The 18,366-nt window shown below is 43.3% G+C and overlaps 1 protein-coding gene across 1 annotated transcript in view; it reads left to right on the forward strand.

Annotated features, from left to right (window-relative positions):
- The window catches only part of LOC121284291 (beta-galactoside alpha-2,6-sialyltransferase 2-like), a 74,644-nt gene that overhangs the window by 49,872 nt on the left and 6,406 nt on the right, over window positions 1-18,366 (forward strand). Inside the window, exon 4 of the mRNA XM_041199649.1 lies at window positions 10,151-10,325. Within this exon, the coding sequence (XP_041055583.1) occupies window positions 10,151-10,325 (175 nt within the window). The remainder of the gene's footprint in view (window positions 1-10,150; window positions 10,326-18,366) is intronic.

Below are 18,366 nucleotides of genomic sequence, written 5' to 3' on the forward strand. Positions count from 1 at the left end.
TTGTTGGCAGGATAGTGCTGCTGCCTCCCCTCCGCACGCTCTTGCTCAGCAGTAGGTTCCATAACTTCCTGGATCACAGGGTGAACCAGTCCCTGGCCAGCTTCTCTCCTCCTTCTCCTCCTCAATGGGGAAGGAGCCTCCTCCCAAATGTCCAGCACCCATGGGGGACACCAATCTCCAGGTCTAATACTGGGGTGCTGGAAATTCACTTTACAACTATCTTTAGGCGTTCTTCCTTGGCAAATATCTCTCCGTATAGGTTCAAAATGATAAATGAAGTAACTTACAGCACTAGCAAACTTAAGAACCTTCTCCAGCAGACTCTTCTGCTAAAGTCAGCCATAGTCCTACTTGCAGCCTTTGATTCACCTTTGCAATGCCTCCTCATTCTTGGCGTGACTTCCTCTGTTTTTCCCCTGTACCCACCGAAACATGGCATGCAACATAAAATATGAGTCTATTGAATTGTTTACAGGCTGAGCTGCCTTTAATTAGTTTTTTAAAATGACGAGCAGGCTGCTAATTTTGGCGTCTGCCCAACTTCCACATTATCAGAGACTGGCGTGATGACTTCCGATGAGTGATCCGATGTCATCACGCTGGGTTTCACATAAGCGCAGGGTGTGGTTTTATGTTAGCTGTCCCAATTTCCAAACGTAAAATTCGCCATAGGCCGGAATTTTCCGGCCCCATTGGCGTGGGTAGGAGGGTGCAATAAGGCAAGAAGGCCAAAAATCGGTTTCACACTGTTGTGAGACCAGTTTGGGATTGTCCACTCCACTCGTCAAAGGCGGGCCACATTTCCCACCGCGCAGGTCAGGAACCCATTTTCACTACTTTAGCATCTCATTATTAGCCCTGCCCGCCACAATCATCCTCCACACTGGATCATCCAGGCATACGCCAACGTGTTTTACAACTGTACATAAGCAACGTGCACCTGGTGAGCTGCACCTGCCTCAGGACTTCAAAGGCTTGTTTGTCTGCCTTGCTTCGGGCAGCACTCGCAGTCATCAACGCCAGGCTTCGCAGGCAGCACCACATCACTTTTAGGGGGGCTCACGGCAGGTCTCTATCTACCAAACCAGCCAGGGGTAGCTTTTCAACGGCTGCAGGGCTCGGGCTTGCTTGGGGAAGGGGGAGAAGGAGCCTCAGGCAAGGGAAGAGGTTGCAAAGTGAGGGGCTGTACAGGGGAAGGGGGGATATCCCAGGGTGTGTGTGGGGTACATGTTGATCTGAGCAAGCGCTGTCAAGATGGTGAGGGCTGAGGTTGCAGTCTTCAGAGGAGATGAAGCCAGATGGAGATATGAAGGTGTGTGTGACAGAGTGAGTGATGATGTCCCTTGAGCTGGCAATGAGTTAGATACCAATGAATGTGTGTTAGCCTTGTGAGTGTGTGAGTTTAGAGTGATAAGATGGTTGCCTTACCCAGTGGCACAGATGAGATCAGCCGTTTTCCACACTGTATGAGCAGCATTGGCACTGACCACTTCTGCCACCACCTCCCAAGCTGGAGTGGTGAGACTGCTGGGCCTCCTGCGTCTAGAGCAGAGATTGAGGACATCATGGTAAGCCTCTACAGCGTCCAGTATGTGTCCCAGGGATGCACAGAATCGGGGTCCTGCATTCTTCTTGGCTTTTGGGCCATGACTTCACCGGAGCAGTCCTGGGTGCTTGTTTAAGTATGACACCTTGCATGAGGAAGGGGGCGAGGTAATGCTGTGGCGGGAAAATTAGAAGCCTTCCACCAGCGAGACAGCATGTTTCTTGTGGCCGCATGATTAATGAGACGGGAATGGGCTGATATGACACGAAAACCTGCCATTGCAGCCATCGGGTAAAATTACTTTTTTCCCACCCGCAACTGCATTTTGTGCAAATCTGGGACAATTCCACCAGTAGTCAGCATAAGGAATAGAGTACAACAGTCAATAATCATATCCTGCACCTTACATTTTCAGTCTACGGCAATCTCAGCCCTGTCCACCCTGCAAAGTCCCCCATACTAACATCTGGGGCTAATGCCAAAAGTTGGGGGAGCTGTCTCACAGACTAATCAAGCAACAGCCTGACGGAATCATACCTGACAGATAATGTCCCAGACTCCACCATCAGCATCCCTGGGTATGTCCTGTCCTACCAGCAAGACAGGCCCAGCAGAGGCGGCAGCACAGTAATATACAATCTGGAGGGAGTTGCCCTGGGAACCCTCAACATCGACTCTGGACCCCATGAAGTCTCATGGCATCAGGTGGAACATGGGCAAGGAAACCTCCTGCTGATTACCATGTGCCGCCCTCAACTGATGAATCAGTGCTCCTCCATGTGAACATTACCTGATCATTTGGAGGAAGCTCTGAGGATGGCAAAGGTGCAGGATGCATACTGGATGGGGCACTTCAATGTTCATCACCAAGTGGCTCAGTGGCACCACTACTGACTGAGCTGGCCAAGTCCTAAATGACATAGCTGCTAGACTGGTCTACTGCAGGTGGTGAGGGAACCAACAAGAGGGAAAAACAGACTTGTCCTCATCCTCACCAACCTGCCTGCCACAGATGCATCTGTCCATGACAGTATCGGTAGGATGACCACCGCACGTTCACTGTGGTGAGAAGGACCTGCCTTCACATTGAGGATATACTCCACCGTGTTATATGGCACTACCACCGTGCTAAATGGCATAGATTTCGAACAGATCTAGCAACTCAAGACTGGACATCCATGAGGCATTGTGGGCCATCAGCAGCAGCAGAATTGTACTCAAACACAATCTGTAACCTCATAGCCTAGCATATCCCCCACTCCATCAAGCCAGGGGATCAACCCTGGTTCCATGAAGAGCGCAGGAGGGCATGCCAGGAGCAGCACTAGGCATACCTTAAAATGAGGAGGTGTCAACCTGATGAAGCTATAAACAGGACTACTTGTGTGCCAAACAGCATAAGCTGAAACTGATAGACAGGGCTAAACGATCCCATAACCAACGGATCAGATCTAAGCTCTGCAGTCCCGCCACATCCAGTCATGAAAGGTGGTGGACAATTAAACAACTAACTGGAGGAGGCGGCTCCACAAATATCCCCATACTCAATGATTGAGGAGCCCAGCACATCAGTGCAAAAGATAAGGCTGAAGCATTCGCTACAATTTTCAGCCAGAAGTGCCAACTGGATGATCCATCTCAGCCCCCTCTGGAGGTCCCAAGCATCACTGATGCCAGTCTTCAGCCAATTCAATTCACTCTGCATGATATGAAGAAATGGCTAAAGGCACTGGATACTGTGCTCTGTGCTCTGACAATATCCCGGCTATAGTACTGAAGACTTGTGCTCCAGAACTTGCCACGCCCCTACTCAAGCTGTTCCAGTACAGCTACAACTCTGACATCTACCCGGCTATGTGGAAAATTACCCAGGTATGTCCTGTACACAAAAAGCAGGACAAATCCAACCCAGTCAATTACTGCCCCCTCAGTCTACTCTCGATCATCAGTAAAATGATGGAAGGGGTCATCAACAGTGCTATCAAGCAGCACTTGCTTAGCAATAACCTGCTCACTGATACCCAGGTTGGGTTCTGCCATGGACAAAAGAACTGAATTTCTGAGGTGAGGTGAGAGTGACTGCCCTTGACATCAAGGCAGCATTTGACAATGTGGCAAGGAGCCCTAGCAAAACTGGAGTCAATGGGAATCAGGGGGAAAACTTTCCGCTCGTTGAAGTCATACCTAGCACAAAGGAAGATGGATGTTGGAAGTCAGTCATCTCAGTCCCAGGACATCACCGCAGGAGGACCTCAGGGTAGTGTCCTCAGCCCAACCACCTTCAGCTGCTTCATCAATGAGCTTCCTTCCATCATAAAGTCAGAAATGGGGATGTTTGCTGATGATTGCACAATGTTCAGCACCATTCGTGACCCCTCAGATACTGAAGCAGTCTATGTCCAAATGTAGCAAGACCTGGACAATGTCCAGACTTGGGCTGACAAGCGACAAGTAACATTCATGCCACATAAGTGCCAGCCAATGACCATCTCCAACGAGACAGAATCCAACCATCACCCCTTGCTCAAAGGCATTTCCATAACTGAATCCCCACTATCAACATCCATTGACCAGAAATTGAATTAGACTAGCCATATAAATACTGTGGCTACAAGAGCAGGTCAGAGGCTAAGAATCATGCGATGAGTAATCCACCTCCTGACCCCCCAAAGCCTGTCCTCCGTCTACAAGGCACAAGTCGGGAGTGTGATGGAATACTCCCCACTTGTTTGGATGAGTGCAGCTCCCACAAAACTGAAGAAGCTTGACACCATCCAGGACAAAGCAGCCCGCTTGATTGACAACACATCCACAAACATTCACTCCCTCCACCACCGATGCACAATAGCGGCAGTGTGTACCATCTACAAGATGCACTGCAGGAATTCACCGAGGCTTCTTTGGCAGCACCTTCCAAACCCACGACCACTACCATCTAGAAGGACAAGAGCAGCAGATAGATGGGACCATCAGCACCTGGAAGTTCCCCTGCAAGTCATTCACCACCCTGACTTGGAAATATATCACTGTTCCTTCACTGTCGCTGGGTCAAAATCCTGGAGCTTCCTTCCTAACACCACATGGACTGCAGTGGTTCAAGAAGGCAGCTGACCACCACCTTCTCAAGGGCAATTAGGGATGAGCAACAAATGCTGGCCCAGCCAGCGAAGTCCACATGCCATGAATGAATAAAACCAATGACCACATAATTTGTGTCATCATAAATTTTTACGAGAATATTTCTCATTTTTATAAATAAAGTGACTGATGGGATAGTAAATGTCAGCAAGGATTGCTATAGTTCCCTTCAGGACCATTATTTGACTCGTCATGTGCAGTCAGCTGTATAAAACTTTCTCCCTTGCTATGATGTGGCAGGTGATGTGTACCAGGCAGACGAAATCCACAATGGAAACTTGGCCACACTACCACAACAGTTTTTCAATTTGTATTTATTACAAGAAGATTTCTGCACTGAATTCAGTAGTAAGCCCACTAGCACCTTTAGAGATTTTAAAAATTAAATTAAAACATTTATTAACAAAAGGTTTCAAGCACAAACATAAGATTACAGTTACTTAATACTGTAACAAATCCCAAAATTCCTAATTAATCTGACTCCCAACTACACACCCTCTTGAAGGCAACAGTCCAAAGTAGATTTTAAATTTAAATAGGCAATCAGTAAGTTTACCACAGCACCCACTCGACATGAAATTCCAAAGGCTTTTCTCCCAATTTGGTTAGTGGACACAATAGACTTCTGCAAAAGTGGCTGGAGGCTTTTTTTTTTACAAGGTTGTCACACGCTGTACCTTTCAGGACTTTACACAGCCACCCCCTATAGTCTTCCATCACTCTTTATATATGTTTCTCTCTCTTTAATCTAGAAATTCCATTGTTTTATATGTCTTTGGAAATTTACTTTTCCTATACAAAACTCTTTCATTCTGCCAATATGGTCAATACCTTTGGGGAAAAATAAACATACTGCTTGACCTTGCTTATCTTGTTAGAAGTAAACATCCTATCATACCTTTGAAACCTAAGCAATCCCTTCACTTAACTAAAAATGCAAATTTCCTTCACACCCTACATGTTGCCCTCATCAGCTACTCATCAGCATTTCAAATGCCTTTGACACCTACTTCCTTTTGATAATTTCAGCCTGCAGTCTATCTGACTCCAATTCATTTAAATCACGCAGACAGAACCATACACACTCATAAACCTACTTTACCATAAGCTACAATAATATTATGAAAAATATGATACTGTTTCATGACACCTTTCAACTCTTATCTACCCTATACATGTTATTGAAAGCATTCATTTTAAAAGATTACAATGCTGACAGGTAAAGATTCATTGATTGAATCCAGAATAATGAATAGGAATGTGAATCTTCAGCGGCCCTTATTTATTTTCGGTTATTCTATATTTCTGTGTTCGATCTATTAGTTTTTTGAACAGGAAGTTTAGTTTGAGAGCATCTCTTGCTACACAAGTTCACAAAGCATGTTTGGAGAATGAAGAACCTTTGTTCAGTCACTACTACCTGTGATTTGAATCTTTTTGTTCTTCAAAGTCAAGTCTGATCATTTAGTTGATGGATGAAAATTGTAAATAAAGCTTAAATGTCATTGGCTGCCCAATGCCCACCTGACTCCATCTGTACCATAAAATTACTTGGGTAGTATACTATTTTTCAAGTTGTTAACAAATCTTAAACTATAGAAGCCAATTCATGTCTGTTCAAATCCCAGATGGAAATGAATAGCACATCATCCAAATGAAACACAAAGACATTTTACCTTTAAGACTTTGCCTCTATACTGTGGCCCCATTCACCATGTCAGATTTTCCACTCCACCTGCGCTTTAGACTGTGTTCTACAAACACATCTCAATATGCCAGTTGTTAATAATAGAAATTCATTATGCCATCAACATTTTTAAAAATGGCTTCTTATGTATTTTTGCTACAATTATATCATCTGCAAAAATGTGGAGAACAAGAATCATAGAAAATATATATACCATTTAATCTCGCAAATGACCCAATTCCAATTCCAAACTGCTAACAATAGCGGAAGGATTACTTTGAACTAATTAATCAGTTTCTTTTACTTTGTTGGTTCATGCACTCAGTCACTCTTGCTCCTCCTGGCTCCTTGACCTTGACCTTCCCAGTGCTGGAAAAGTGCTTACTTGCTGGATTTGCCGGCTTCTGTTTTCGTTTACCTGCTGTGTTTCCTGACCTCTGGGAAAATTGGCCCATTGCCAATAAATTTAAGCTCAGCTGCACTCATTTAAGTATTACATTGAAGTGTACCACCTATCCTAGGCACACAATGTAACCCATTGCAGTAAAAATTGGGGCAGACATTTACACAGCAAGTTAGGGTTACATTGCATGATTTTTAATTTTTAACCCACCCACCCCCCTGCCAACCCTCTCCTACCCATTGTAGAGAGGGGTTTAATATTCATCCCACTAAGTCTGAAGTATTGAGTTTAATTTTAAATAGGGCAGATAGTGGCCTTCTTTGAAATGCATCCAAAGCAATTATATCCTTTCTTAAGTAAGGAGACCAAAACTGTACACAATACTCCAGATGTGATCCAACTAAAGTCCTGTAAAACTGCAGCAACACTTCCTTACTTTTATACTCTATTCCCCTTGTAATAAGTACCAACATCTCATTTGCCTTCCTAGCCACTTGCAGTACCTGTATGCCAACCTTTTGTGATTCATTTACCAAGACACCCAGATCCCTCTGTACCATAGAGTTCTGCAGTCTCCCACCATTCAAATAATATACTATTTTTTCTATTCTTCCTGCCAAAGTGGACAAGTTCACATTTTCCCACATATTCATTATGCCCACTCACTTAGCCTATGTAAATCCCTTCGGAGACATTTTGTGTCCTCTTGACAACTTACTTTCCTACCTATCTTTGTGTCATCCGCAAGTTTAGGTCCCATACATTGGTCCCTTTATCTAAATCACTGATATGGATAGAGGCAGCTAGCCTAATCCCTAATGCCTACGGGAGGCTTTCAGGCTGACTGAAAAATTCTGCTCACCTCTACAATAGGCCTTAATAGGTATTTAACTGGCTACCTAGCTACCACTTTCAGGCAAAAGCCACCCCACCTCCAGGGAATTGACTTGGGGTAGAAAGCAGGTGATGCTGTACACCCAGACACCTCCATTTTCAGCCCCATAAGGGGCTAAAATTCCTGTCCCAAAGATCTGTCCAACTCAGCCTTGAATATATTCCACGATGGAGCATCCACAATTCTCAGGATAAAAGGTTTCAAACAATCACAGTCCTTCAAATGAAGAAATCCTTCATTTCAGCCTTAAATGATTGACCCCTTATCCTGAGGCTGTGCTTCCTTGTTCTAGATTCCCCAGCCAGAGGAAACAATTTCTGTGTCCACCCTATTAAACTAAACCCCTTCAGAATCTTCCATGTTTCAATGAGATCACTTCTAATTCTTCTAAACTCCAGAGAGTATAGGACCAATTTATTCAGCCTCTCATCATAAGATAGCCCCCTCTTCGTGGGAACCAATCTAGTCAAGTATATCCTTTCTTAGATTTGCAAACCAAAATTGCACACTGTATTCCAGAGGTCTCACTAAAGCCTTAAATAGCTGTATCAAGACTTTCTTATTTTTGTATTGCAATCCCTTCCAATAAAGGTCAACATGCCATTTGCCTTCTTAATTGCTTGCTGTACCTACATGCTAACTTCTTCTGTTTCTTGTATGAGTACACCCAAGTTTCTGAATACCAATGTTTAAAAGTTTCACACCTTTTAAAAAATATTCTTATTACCAAAGTGAATAACCTCATACTTCACAATTATGCTCTTAACCTGCATGTATCTTTGAAGCCTCTTTCTGTGTTCCTCACAGCTTTCATTCCCACCTAGCTCTGTATCATCAGCAAATGTAGATACATTACACTTAGGGCGGGATTTTCTGCATCTGCCAGCCGCCGCGATCTTCCAGTTCCACTGCAAGTTGATGGACTTCTGGCTGGGCCACCTCACTTGTGACAGGGCCGGAAAATCCCAACCTTAGTCTCTTCATCTAAGTTCTTAATATAAATTGTAAATGGCTGAGGACCCAGCACTGATCTTTGTGGCACTTTGCTAGCCGCAGCCTGCCAACTCGAAAATGCCCCATTTATCCCAACTTTTTGCCTCCTGTCCATTAACCATACCAATATATTATTCCAAACTCCATGGGCACTTATCTTGCAAATTAACCTTTTGTGTGACACCTTATTAAATGCCTTTTGGAAATCCAAGTATCCTAGATCTACTGGTCCCCCTTTACCTAGCTACATCCTCAAAAAACTCGACTCACTGCCCCTCTTGCTCTCCCACAGGTCTGCTCTTGGGCCTGGTTTTATCGGTTGTCACCCCTCTCACTTTCCCCCACGTCCTCTCTCAAGTCTAATTTTATCTGTTTTCGCCCCTTTCGCAGGTCCGCTCTCAGGCTTGGTTTTATCCTGGGCCGCTCCTCTCGCATACTTTTGTTTTCCATGATGTTATCTTCAATTCAAACTGGGTCAGAGGGCAGGGTAATAATTGGACCAAGACATCATCAGGAAACAGAAGAGGGGAGGAGGAGAATTAAGAGGAGCACTAGAAGGAGGAGAGGAATAGAAGGGGCTGGACGAGGGAAAGGGTAGGGAGCAGGGGATCCAGGCCAGGAGCTGCAGGGACTATCGCAGTTGGGGGAGTTGATAAAGTGGTTGCAATGCTTGGAAAAGCACCTTAATGACAGGGAATCATGTGTGGATCTGATTATACTGGCTGCTCATTTTAGACATTACCTTTTTCCAAAACTCAGGACCTCACTGCGCACAGTGCATGACTTTTACGCATGTTGCACAAATGCACAATGATGCAGCGAGCTTTGAAGGATGTTGGTGCACTTCAGGGTATGCAGCAAATGGCACAATTGAGGCATGTTAAAAAATTCTCCCTACAAACAAGGACGTATGCTGAAAGGCAAACATAGTTATGACAGAAAACTGATAATCAAAAGTACATTATACTGATGGAGAAGAATAGTTTAAGATAAATGGAGAACATAACAGCTAGGCTTTCTCAACAGAGTGATAAACTTCATCTTTTCTTGAACTTTACGAGTCTCTTAACAAAAACCAAATCCATCTGTTTCTTTTTATGTTGTAAATATGAAAAAGTGCTGGCCACTTTAAACTCATCTACTGTAGGTATGATTACACAAAGATGAAAAAAATTGCACAGGACAGGCATATTAGTTGATTTTATTGAACTAGCTTAAATATATGTATTTATTATTTACGATGATTAACAAATAACAATAATAATTAGCTGAGATTTGACCATGTCATGAGCATTTGGTCTATAAGACCAATAGAGATTGCTTTTTTCCCCTCAATTCTAGATCTACATAAAATAGTTCATTGCTTTATTTGTCAGTTTTTTAATTATAAGAATAAAAAGAAAGAGTCTTGTTTCTTTCTGTCATTGTGCTGCAGCATTGAAAGTGAGCATTTTGATCCCCTTTTAATGCACGCTCTGTGCTCCTCAGTGGTACAAGAAACCAGATTACAACCTGTTCCTGCCCTATTTGCGATATAGAAGAAAGAATCCTGACCAGCCCTTCTACATCCTTCATCCAAAATTTGTCTGGCAGCTTTGGGATATAATCCAGGAAAACACTCAGGAAAAAATACAGCCAAACCCTCCCTCCTCTGGCTTCATTGGTGAGTCTACCTTTCCTCTTTTCCAGTCAGTCGTGCAGTCTAATTGTACAGTAAAGGATTAATGGAAAATCTAACTCGTTTCTTTCCAAATTGCACATACCTTGTATTTACAAATGATGGTGGAAGTTCAAATATAGTTAGATATGGCAGGAAATGAATTTGTTTTGAAAAGTGAGAAGGACTTTAGGTGACAAAGTTACCAGATGCTGAACACTGTTGAAATGTATCAGAGAGATGATGTCAAAGGCTTTAACCACAATTTTTCAATTCTTGTTTAAGATACAAATTGTTCCATGGAAGCTAATGTTGCACCCTTGTTCAGTAAAGAATAGAATGATAAACCAATTAACTATGGACTGATTAATCTAATCTCAGTTATAGGCCAACTTTCAAAATTAATAACGCAAGATAAAATTTGCAAGAATTTAGAAATGCACAGGCTAATCAGCAGGAATTTGTCAGACAAATCATAATCAACAAATCCAATTGAATTTTTTGAAGAAATGTTTGATTGCATAGGTAAAAAGAATGCAGTAAATAAAATGTATATGTATTTTTGAAGGATTCAATAGGGTGCCTCACAAGAGGCTTGATAGAAAAATTCAGTCATATGGTGTAAATAAAATGCAGCAACATGAATAGAATAATGTCTGAAGAATAGCTACTTGGGTAACATATTGAGACCAGCAGCACCACATTTTATGTTCCACATGAGCCTCTTCCCACTCTGTTAGCATTCCCTTCTATTTCTTTCTCCCTCATGCGCTTACCTAGCTTCCCTTATATGTACATATGCTGGTCACCTCAATTATTCAATGTAGCAAGTTCCATGTTCTAAACACTCTGAGTCAAGAAGTTTATGTTCAATACCTTGTTGGTTTGTAAGTAACTATTTTATATTTATGACACCTAATTTTGGACTCCTCCACAAATAAAACATCTCTATGGCCAGAAACTTACCTGTGTTGGGCGGGCTGGGCAGGACCGGGCAGGGGCAGGCGCAGAGCCGATCGCCACCCTCGATTGGCTGCGTACCACCATTTAACGTGGGCAGGCCAATTAAGGCCCGCCCAGTGTGACGCAAGGCCGGGCCAGGGGAGGGGGAGAGTCAGGGTCTGCCTCAGGGAGATTAAGTTGATAGTGCAAATTTTTAATAAATGATCTGAAAAATTATTTAACCATGTCCCATCATGTGACAGTGCCACATGAGCTTGGACATGTTTGTGCACCTTTCAAATTTTACTTAATTATTTTATTAAACTTTCTGGAAACCTCAACCCACCAATGGATGAGGTTTCCTGAAAAACCTGAAGGCCGCTTGGGCTTTTTGCTTGCCTGCCAACCTTAAGATTGGACGGACAGCGCTGTTCATCAGCTTAATTAGTTTCCTAATGGCTTTAATAGGCCTTTGACAATTCAGCAAGCTGCAACTGCCTCTGGAACGCGCCTGCCAAATGAAATTTCTAAATGACGCGCAATGACTTTGGGGCACACGCTCGACGTCATTGTGTGCCATTTTGCGTGTTGGCATGTCAGGCCCTCCCCCGCATGCTGACAGCAATATTCTGGCATATGTCTACCCTGTCACATCTCTTTAAAACTTTCAAGACCTATTAGGTCTAGCCTCGCTTCCTCTTTTCTAGAGAAAACAGCCCAACCTGTTCAATCTTTCTGGATAGTGAAAACCTCTCAGCTTTGGTGTCTTCCTTGTGAATCTTTTTTGATGTTTTTCCAGTGTCTTTATTACCATTTTTATAATATGATGTACTGTGCACAGTTCTGGTCAAGTATGGCCTAACCACGTTATATATACGTTTAACATAACATATATTAATCAATGTCTTCAGGAGAAAAAAGGAAAAAAATGGGCAATAAATAAAAACCCACTTGGAAGTTATGCTTAATCCAGCAAATGAAGAAATGTTTGATTGCATAGATAAAAAAAATGCAAGCACATAAAGTGAACAAGTATTATTGAAGGATTCAATAGGGTGTCTCACAAGCAGCTTGATAGAAAATTCAGTCATATGGTGCATGGAAAATGCAGCAACATGGGAAAAAATTTTCCCCCCGTTGTTTGTGGGGGGTGGGGGGGGGAGTGCAGGAGCAGATGTGTGTGGGCGCGCATCCAATCCGTGTGCCGCCATTTTATGTGGGTGGGCCAATTAAGGCCCACCCAGCGTGACATCCGCCAGGAACCCTGTGCGGGCGGGGGGGATTCCCTCAGCCGCATGTGTGCGAAAGAGCACACAGATCTCCCTGAGGCTAAGTGCTGCCTCAGGGAGATCAGCTCCGATTTAAAACTTTTATTAAACATGTTTAAAAATTTTCCCTGCCATGTCCCTTCATGTGACACTGTCACATGAGTTGGGACATGTCCAAAAGTTTTATTGAAACCTTTCTTAACAATGTAAATACTCTCTTGAAACCTCATCCTGCCCATGGATGAGATTTCATGTTTTTTCCGAGGCCCGCCTGGGGTTCCAGCCTGCCCGCCAACCTTAAGGTTGAATGGGCAGGTCCATTAACGACCTTAGTTTCTCAATGGCGTCAATAGGCCGTTGACAGGTCGGTAGGCGCACAGCTGACTCGGCTGCGTCCCTGCCGACCTGAAAATGGAAATAACGCGGGGTGACGTCGGTAGTTCTACCCAAGGTCATCCAGTGTTATTTTATACGTCAGCGACTGGGCCCCGCACCCGATCACCAACCCGATCAAGATCTTGCACATGAATAGAAAGCTGATGGTTGGGGAATGAAGAGTTAAGATAAATGGCTGTTATTCAGACAGGAAAAGAGTTAGAAGTGATGTTTCTCTCTGTGTATATAAATGATGTATAAATGGGTATTGTGATCTCCATCTCAAAATTTGCTGATAAACCAAAATTCTGATGGTTGGCAAATAGTGAAGAGGGACTGTAAAATATTTGAAGAAGAAAAATTAAAGGAATGCCAGATAGATCACAAATTCAACATAATGTCGATAAGTATGAGGTTAAAAGAAAATAAAAAATGGAAGTATATACATAATGGTAAGTCACTGAGGGTGTGAATGAACAGAGAGGCCTAGGGGTTCAAATACATAGGCCTGAATAATATGCTAGTCAGGCAGGCACATGCCCGACCTGAACAAGTGTAAAATGACACACGATAACATCAGCCAAGTGTCCTGACGTCATCGCATATTCGCGCAACATTTCAGTTGGCGGGTTCACCCAGGAGTTGACAACGAGCCCACCTAAATTAAAAGGCCTATTAAACCCATTAAAGTCATAATTGAAAGAAACTTTTCACTGGTGAAAAGGCCAAGTGGCCTTCGGATTTTTTAGGAAACCTCATCCACAGGCGGGACAATGTTTCCAACAGCCATTAAAAATTAAATAAAAATTTAAACATTTCAATAATAACATGTCCCTGCTCATGTGACAGACTCGCATGAGAGGACATGTTTTTTTTTAACATTTTACAATTCTTTATTTTTCATTTTCAACTCTGTGCCTTAGGGAGCTTTTCCAGTGCGCACCCATGCGCATGCACAAAGTTGAGCACTCGCCCTCCCTCACCACCACCCCGCGCCCCTCCCCCACCCCCCCCACCAACACAGACAGCACTGAGCACTGCCACGCGCGTTTCACACTGGGAGGGCCTTAATTTGCGTGAAATCGCAGTCTGGCCCCAATCATGGGTGGCAGTCGGCTTCCCGACCGCTCCCACAGAGCCCGTCCGACAAGGGCAAAATCCTAATCATCATTCTCAAAAATGTGAGTGCATTTTGATAAAGCCATAAACAAGAAGCAACAGCTTGTTTTGGTATAATACATTGGGGTATAGATTGCTAAAGAAAATAAAATGTAATGAAGAATTTATATAAGATATTAGGTCACAGTGTAGATTTATAGAAATATTAAAACCATAAATTTACTAGGATGATGCCAGGGAAGGCAAGCAATAATTAATTATAAGGAGAGACTTGAGACACTGGAGCTATTTCCATTGATGCAGAGAGAGCTAAGAGGAAATTTAATAGAGTTTTTTTTAAATTATGAAGAGTTTTGATAGAATGAAAAGGGAAAAAATAGTTCCTCTGTTTGGGAAGTCAGTAATCAAGCTCATGAATTTTGAAATATTACCAAAGGGTGAGTGAAGAGATTTAGGTGAATACCTGCATGCAGAGGTTGTTGGAAGTCGGTGTGTAGCCCATGGGCTAGATTTTAGGTGCTTCCACCAGGCTTGTTTTTGGTGAGGAGGTGTGTAAAATAAGGTGGATGTCCAGCCCATCACCTTCCCACTCACCCCCAAGCTCAGTCCTCTGAAATCAGCAGCCTGCCTGCCTTATGTGAATAAATAATTAATGGTCAATTGAGCTTGTTAACAAGACAATGTACCCCGATATTATGGTGTGGGCAACATATTACAGTTGGCATGGGCAGTCGGGCGGGAGGGGGCAGGCCATTTTTATAAAAATTGGGAGAATGTTCTACCCATCGGGCGGGCCGGTTGGGAACGGGTGCAGGCGGGCGCGGAGCCGATCACCACCCATGATCGCCTGTGCACCGCCATTTTACATGGGCGGGCCAATTAAGGCCTGCCAGCATGATGCACACCCAGTAGCACTACCTGTGCAGGCGCAGGGAGGCGGAAGAGCCGGGGCCTGTGCTCTTTCACACATGAGTGCAGAAATCGCCCTGAGGCATGGAGCTGCCTCAGGGAGATTAAATTCAGTTTTAAAGTTTAAAATAAAGAAAGTTAGAAATCATTTACACATGTCCCCTCATGTGACAGCATCACATGAGCTGGGACATATTTATGAAATGTTTACAAAATGTTTATTAATTTAATAAACCCTTCATGAAACCTCATTCCACCCGTGGATGAGGTTTCATGAAAAATCCGAAGGCCGCCCGGGCTCTTCGCCTGTCCGCCAACCTTAAGGTTGGACGGGCAGCCCTGTCAAATTGGTTAATTAGTTTATTAATGGCCTTAATAGGCCCATGACAGTTCAGCGGACGCGCAGTTGACTCCAGTGCATGCCCACCAAACGAAAGATCGGAATGACATGCAGTGACGTCAGGACCCATGCTCAACTTCACCCCGTGTCATTTTACGCGTCAGTGTGCAGGGCCCGCCCCCTAATGCCGAACAGAAAATTCTGCCAAATGTTTTTAAAAGGCCAGGAAGGAAGGGGAGCTACTATCTTTAGAGGGTGCCCTTTGTGCATCAGGAGATACCCCACCTTTCTTCCTACCCATATGCTCTCCAAACCCCACCCTCCTGCCCCTCTCCCCACCCCCTGTAAAATCCAGCCCCATAAATAAGACAAACGGAGTGTATTTTTAGGATTTTATTTTTCTCTGTTGGGAAGAAACACATCATGCTTAAAAAGCCTTCAGATCAAAACCCATAAATGAATAAAATGAATATATCACAGAGAATTTACAGCATAGATGGTCTTTGCTGGCGTTTTGCTCCAATAATTAAATCATACAAAATAAAACTCATCATCTGCAAAGATACAGATTGTCTGACATTTGTAAATTGGACACTACACCAGTTTATTATTGCCTTTTTGTAATTTATGTGAAAAGATTATTGAATTCATTTGAGAATAACCGCCTAGGGGTCAGGCACTCAAGCTGCCGAACTGCCAATGCCTCTGTACCTACAAAAGGGTAGCTTGGGATGACTGTCCCTGTAATTACCTCCATCTCCACACCCTAATAATCATCATAATCTGCACTCATTGCACCTGTCTACCTCCACCCACTTCCCTCTGGCTCCCACCCTTCAACACAAGGTCTTGAGCAGTAAGTTTCTGTGGGGAATTGCAGCCATGAACTTCACAGAGTGGCAGTTCAAAGCTCAAATACAAATGAATAACACATTTGTGCTAGCTGCTGTGTGGAATATTGTTATCCTTCCAGTTAATGCCGTGTAAAAAAGATGCAGGCTGGAATGAATTCCAAGCATCTTAGGCATTCGTACTTGAACTTTGCCAATTAGAATTTCTCACCAGCAGAGTTCCCAACTGTGATTTTCTACATATGGAAGGCCCTTCAACCCATTTGGCCTATCATCTTTCTGAAATAATAGCCCAAAATATCATCCTCCTGTTAGACTTGACTATTTTATTAATATTTTCAGGATGAGTGTCACTGGAAGGGCATCATTTAATGTCCGTCTCTGATTGGTGGTGAACCTTCTTATTGAACTACTGCAGCCTATGTAGTCACCGTCTTGATATGTTTTCTAGTGCTTTGTAGAAGCAAGTGGCTTACTAACCCACTTTTGTAGGCAGTTCAGAGTCAACCATGCTAGTGAGGGACCGGAGTCACAGAAAACGAGGCAAGAACAGCAGGTTTCCTTCCCTTCCTTAGACTGACCTTTGGTGCAGGTCATGTGCTCTCTTACATCACTGTATGGGTGGTACTGTACTCAGTCCTACATTAACCCTATCTGTGCCAGACCCTTATACTACAAGGCCTGAGCAGGGTCACTTTTCTGGCTTCCCCCACCCCTGAGTTCCTTCCACCAGCTTGAAACTTGAGGCTGGGTGGGAAACACCTTTTAGGTGGTCATTAATTGGCCACCGAAGGTTTTGGATTGGGGCACAGGCAGGTATGCCTTCTTACCGTGAAACTGCAGAGCAACCCAGGCATGCAGGAGCCCAGTGGGAATGTCATCCAAGGAATTTTATGGGTCCACCCCCCACCCCAACCTGCAAACCTGTCAGTGGGGAATGTAAAATTCTGCCCAGTGTGAATTAGAAATATTTCTATGTATAAAATATCAAGACCACGTTTTTCCAAAAAACAGAACATGAGAAATATAATAATAGGTATTGAACAATGAAATATTACTTTTGTTGTTACATAGTGCTACATTACAGATTCAATTTGAGTGATTTGTGATGACTACTGAAATGCTATTAGGGGTGCTACAACTTGTGTCAGCACCCCTATATTAGGAAGAGGCATAGGTCCCGCCTCCAAGATCTGCAAATCAGAGAGCCGGCAGCTCTTCAGTCCTAGCAGTGCCACCGAAAGAGCTGGCCACTGCTGATATTGCAGCAGGTGTGGACCAACCATGAAGGTACCAGAGTTCAAGTGAGCCTGAAGGGCTTGAATGGGGGATAGTGTTTGGTCGTGCGAGTAGAGGAAATCTTTCAGTGGGTACACCCACCTTTCCATCCAGTTCTATGGCAGCCCCCACTCCAACTCCTAGCCTGCTTCTGAAAAGGGAATTAAATTTCGCCCAATGAGTGCACTTTATTGATGGGACAATTTAAAGCTTTGTGTTTATTAGCTGTATTGGAACATTAGTTGAAGGTTAACATTATATTTTCAAAGAATTGTTACAGCCTACCAGTCAATATTTTAACTCAAATATATCTGTTTTCATGACTGAATGGATTTCTCATTGTGTCAAATATCCCCTTCCATTTTAGGGTTTGTACCAATTTACTTTACTGTTATACAATGAAGTCTGCATGTTACATGTGCAAAAACAAGTTATGGAATTAACAGCTTTCTATGACATTTGTGTGCTTATTTTAATGCAGTTTGAAGACATCAACCCTTTTGGGGAATATTTTGCCACGTCAGAAAAGTCATTGCTCATGTATTGTTAACCAAATGTTCTGATGACTCTTGAATCTTTGATCCATATGTACTGTGTGCTTTTTTTTGTTAAGAGTTGAATGTCTGATGCACTTCATAGCATTGTTACTTCTTTTGGGTCAGTAGGGTGATAGGTTCAAGCCGCACACCAGGACTAGGATTCCAAATCCAGGCAAATAACTGCCAAACCATACAATAACCAGCCAACAAAGATGTGAAGACATTGGAGAGGATGCAGAAAAGATTCATGAGAATGGTTCGAGGGATGAGAAACTTAAGTTATGAGGATAGATTTGATAGAGGTATACAAAATCGAGAGGTGCCTGAACAGAGTGGATTGGGAGACACTGTTCCCACTCATGAAAGGATCAAGAATGAGAGAGCACAGGTTTAAAGTAATTTGCAAAAGAAGCAAAAGTGACATGA

This window comes from Carcharodon carcharias, chromosome 11 (genome assembly GCF_017639515.1).
Source record: "Carcharodon carcharias isolate sCarCar2 chromosome 11, sCarCar2.pri, whole genome shotgun sequence".
In the NCBI taxonomy this organism is placed as follows: Eukaryota; Metazoa; Chordata; class Chondrichthyes; order Lamniformes; family Lamnidae; genus Carcharodon; species Carcharodon carcharias.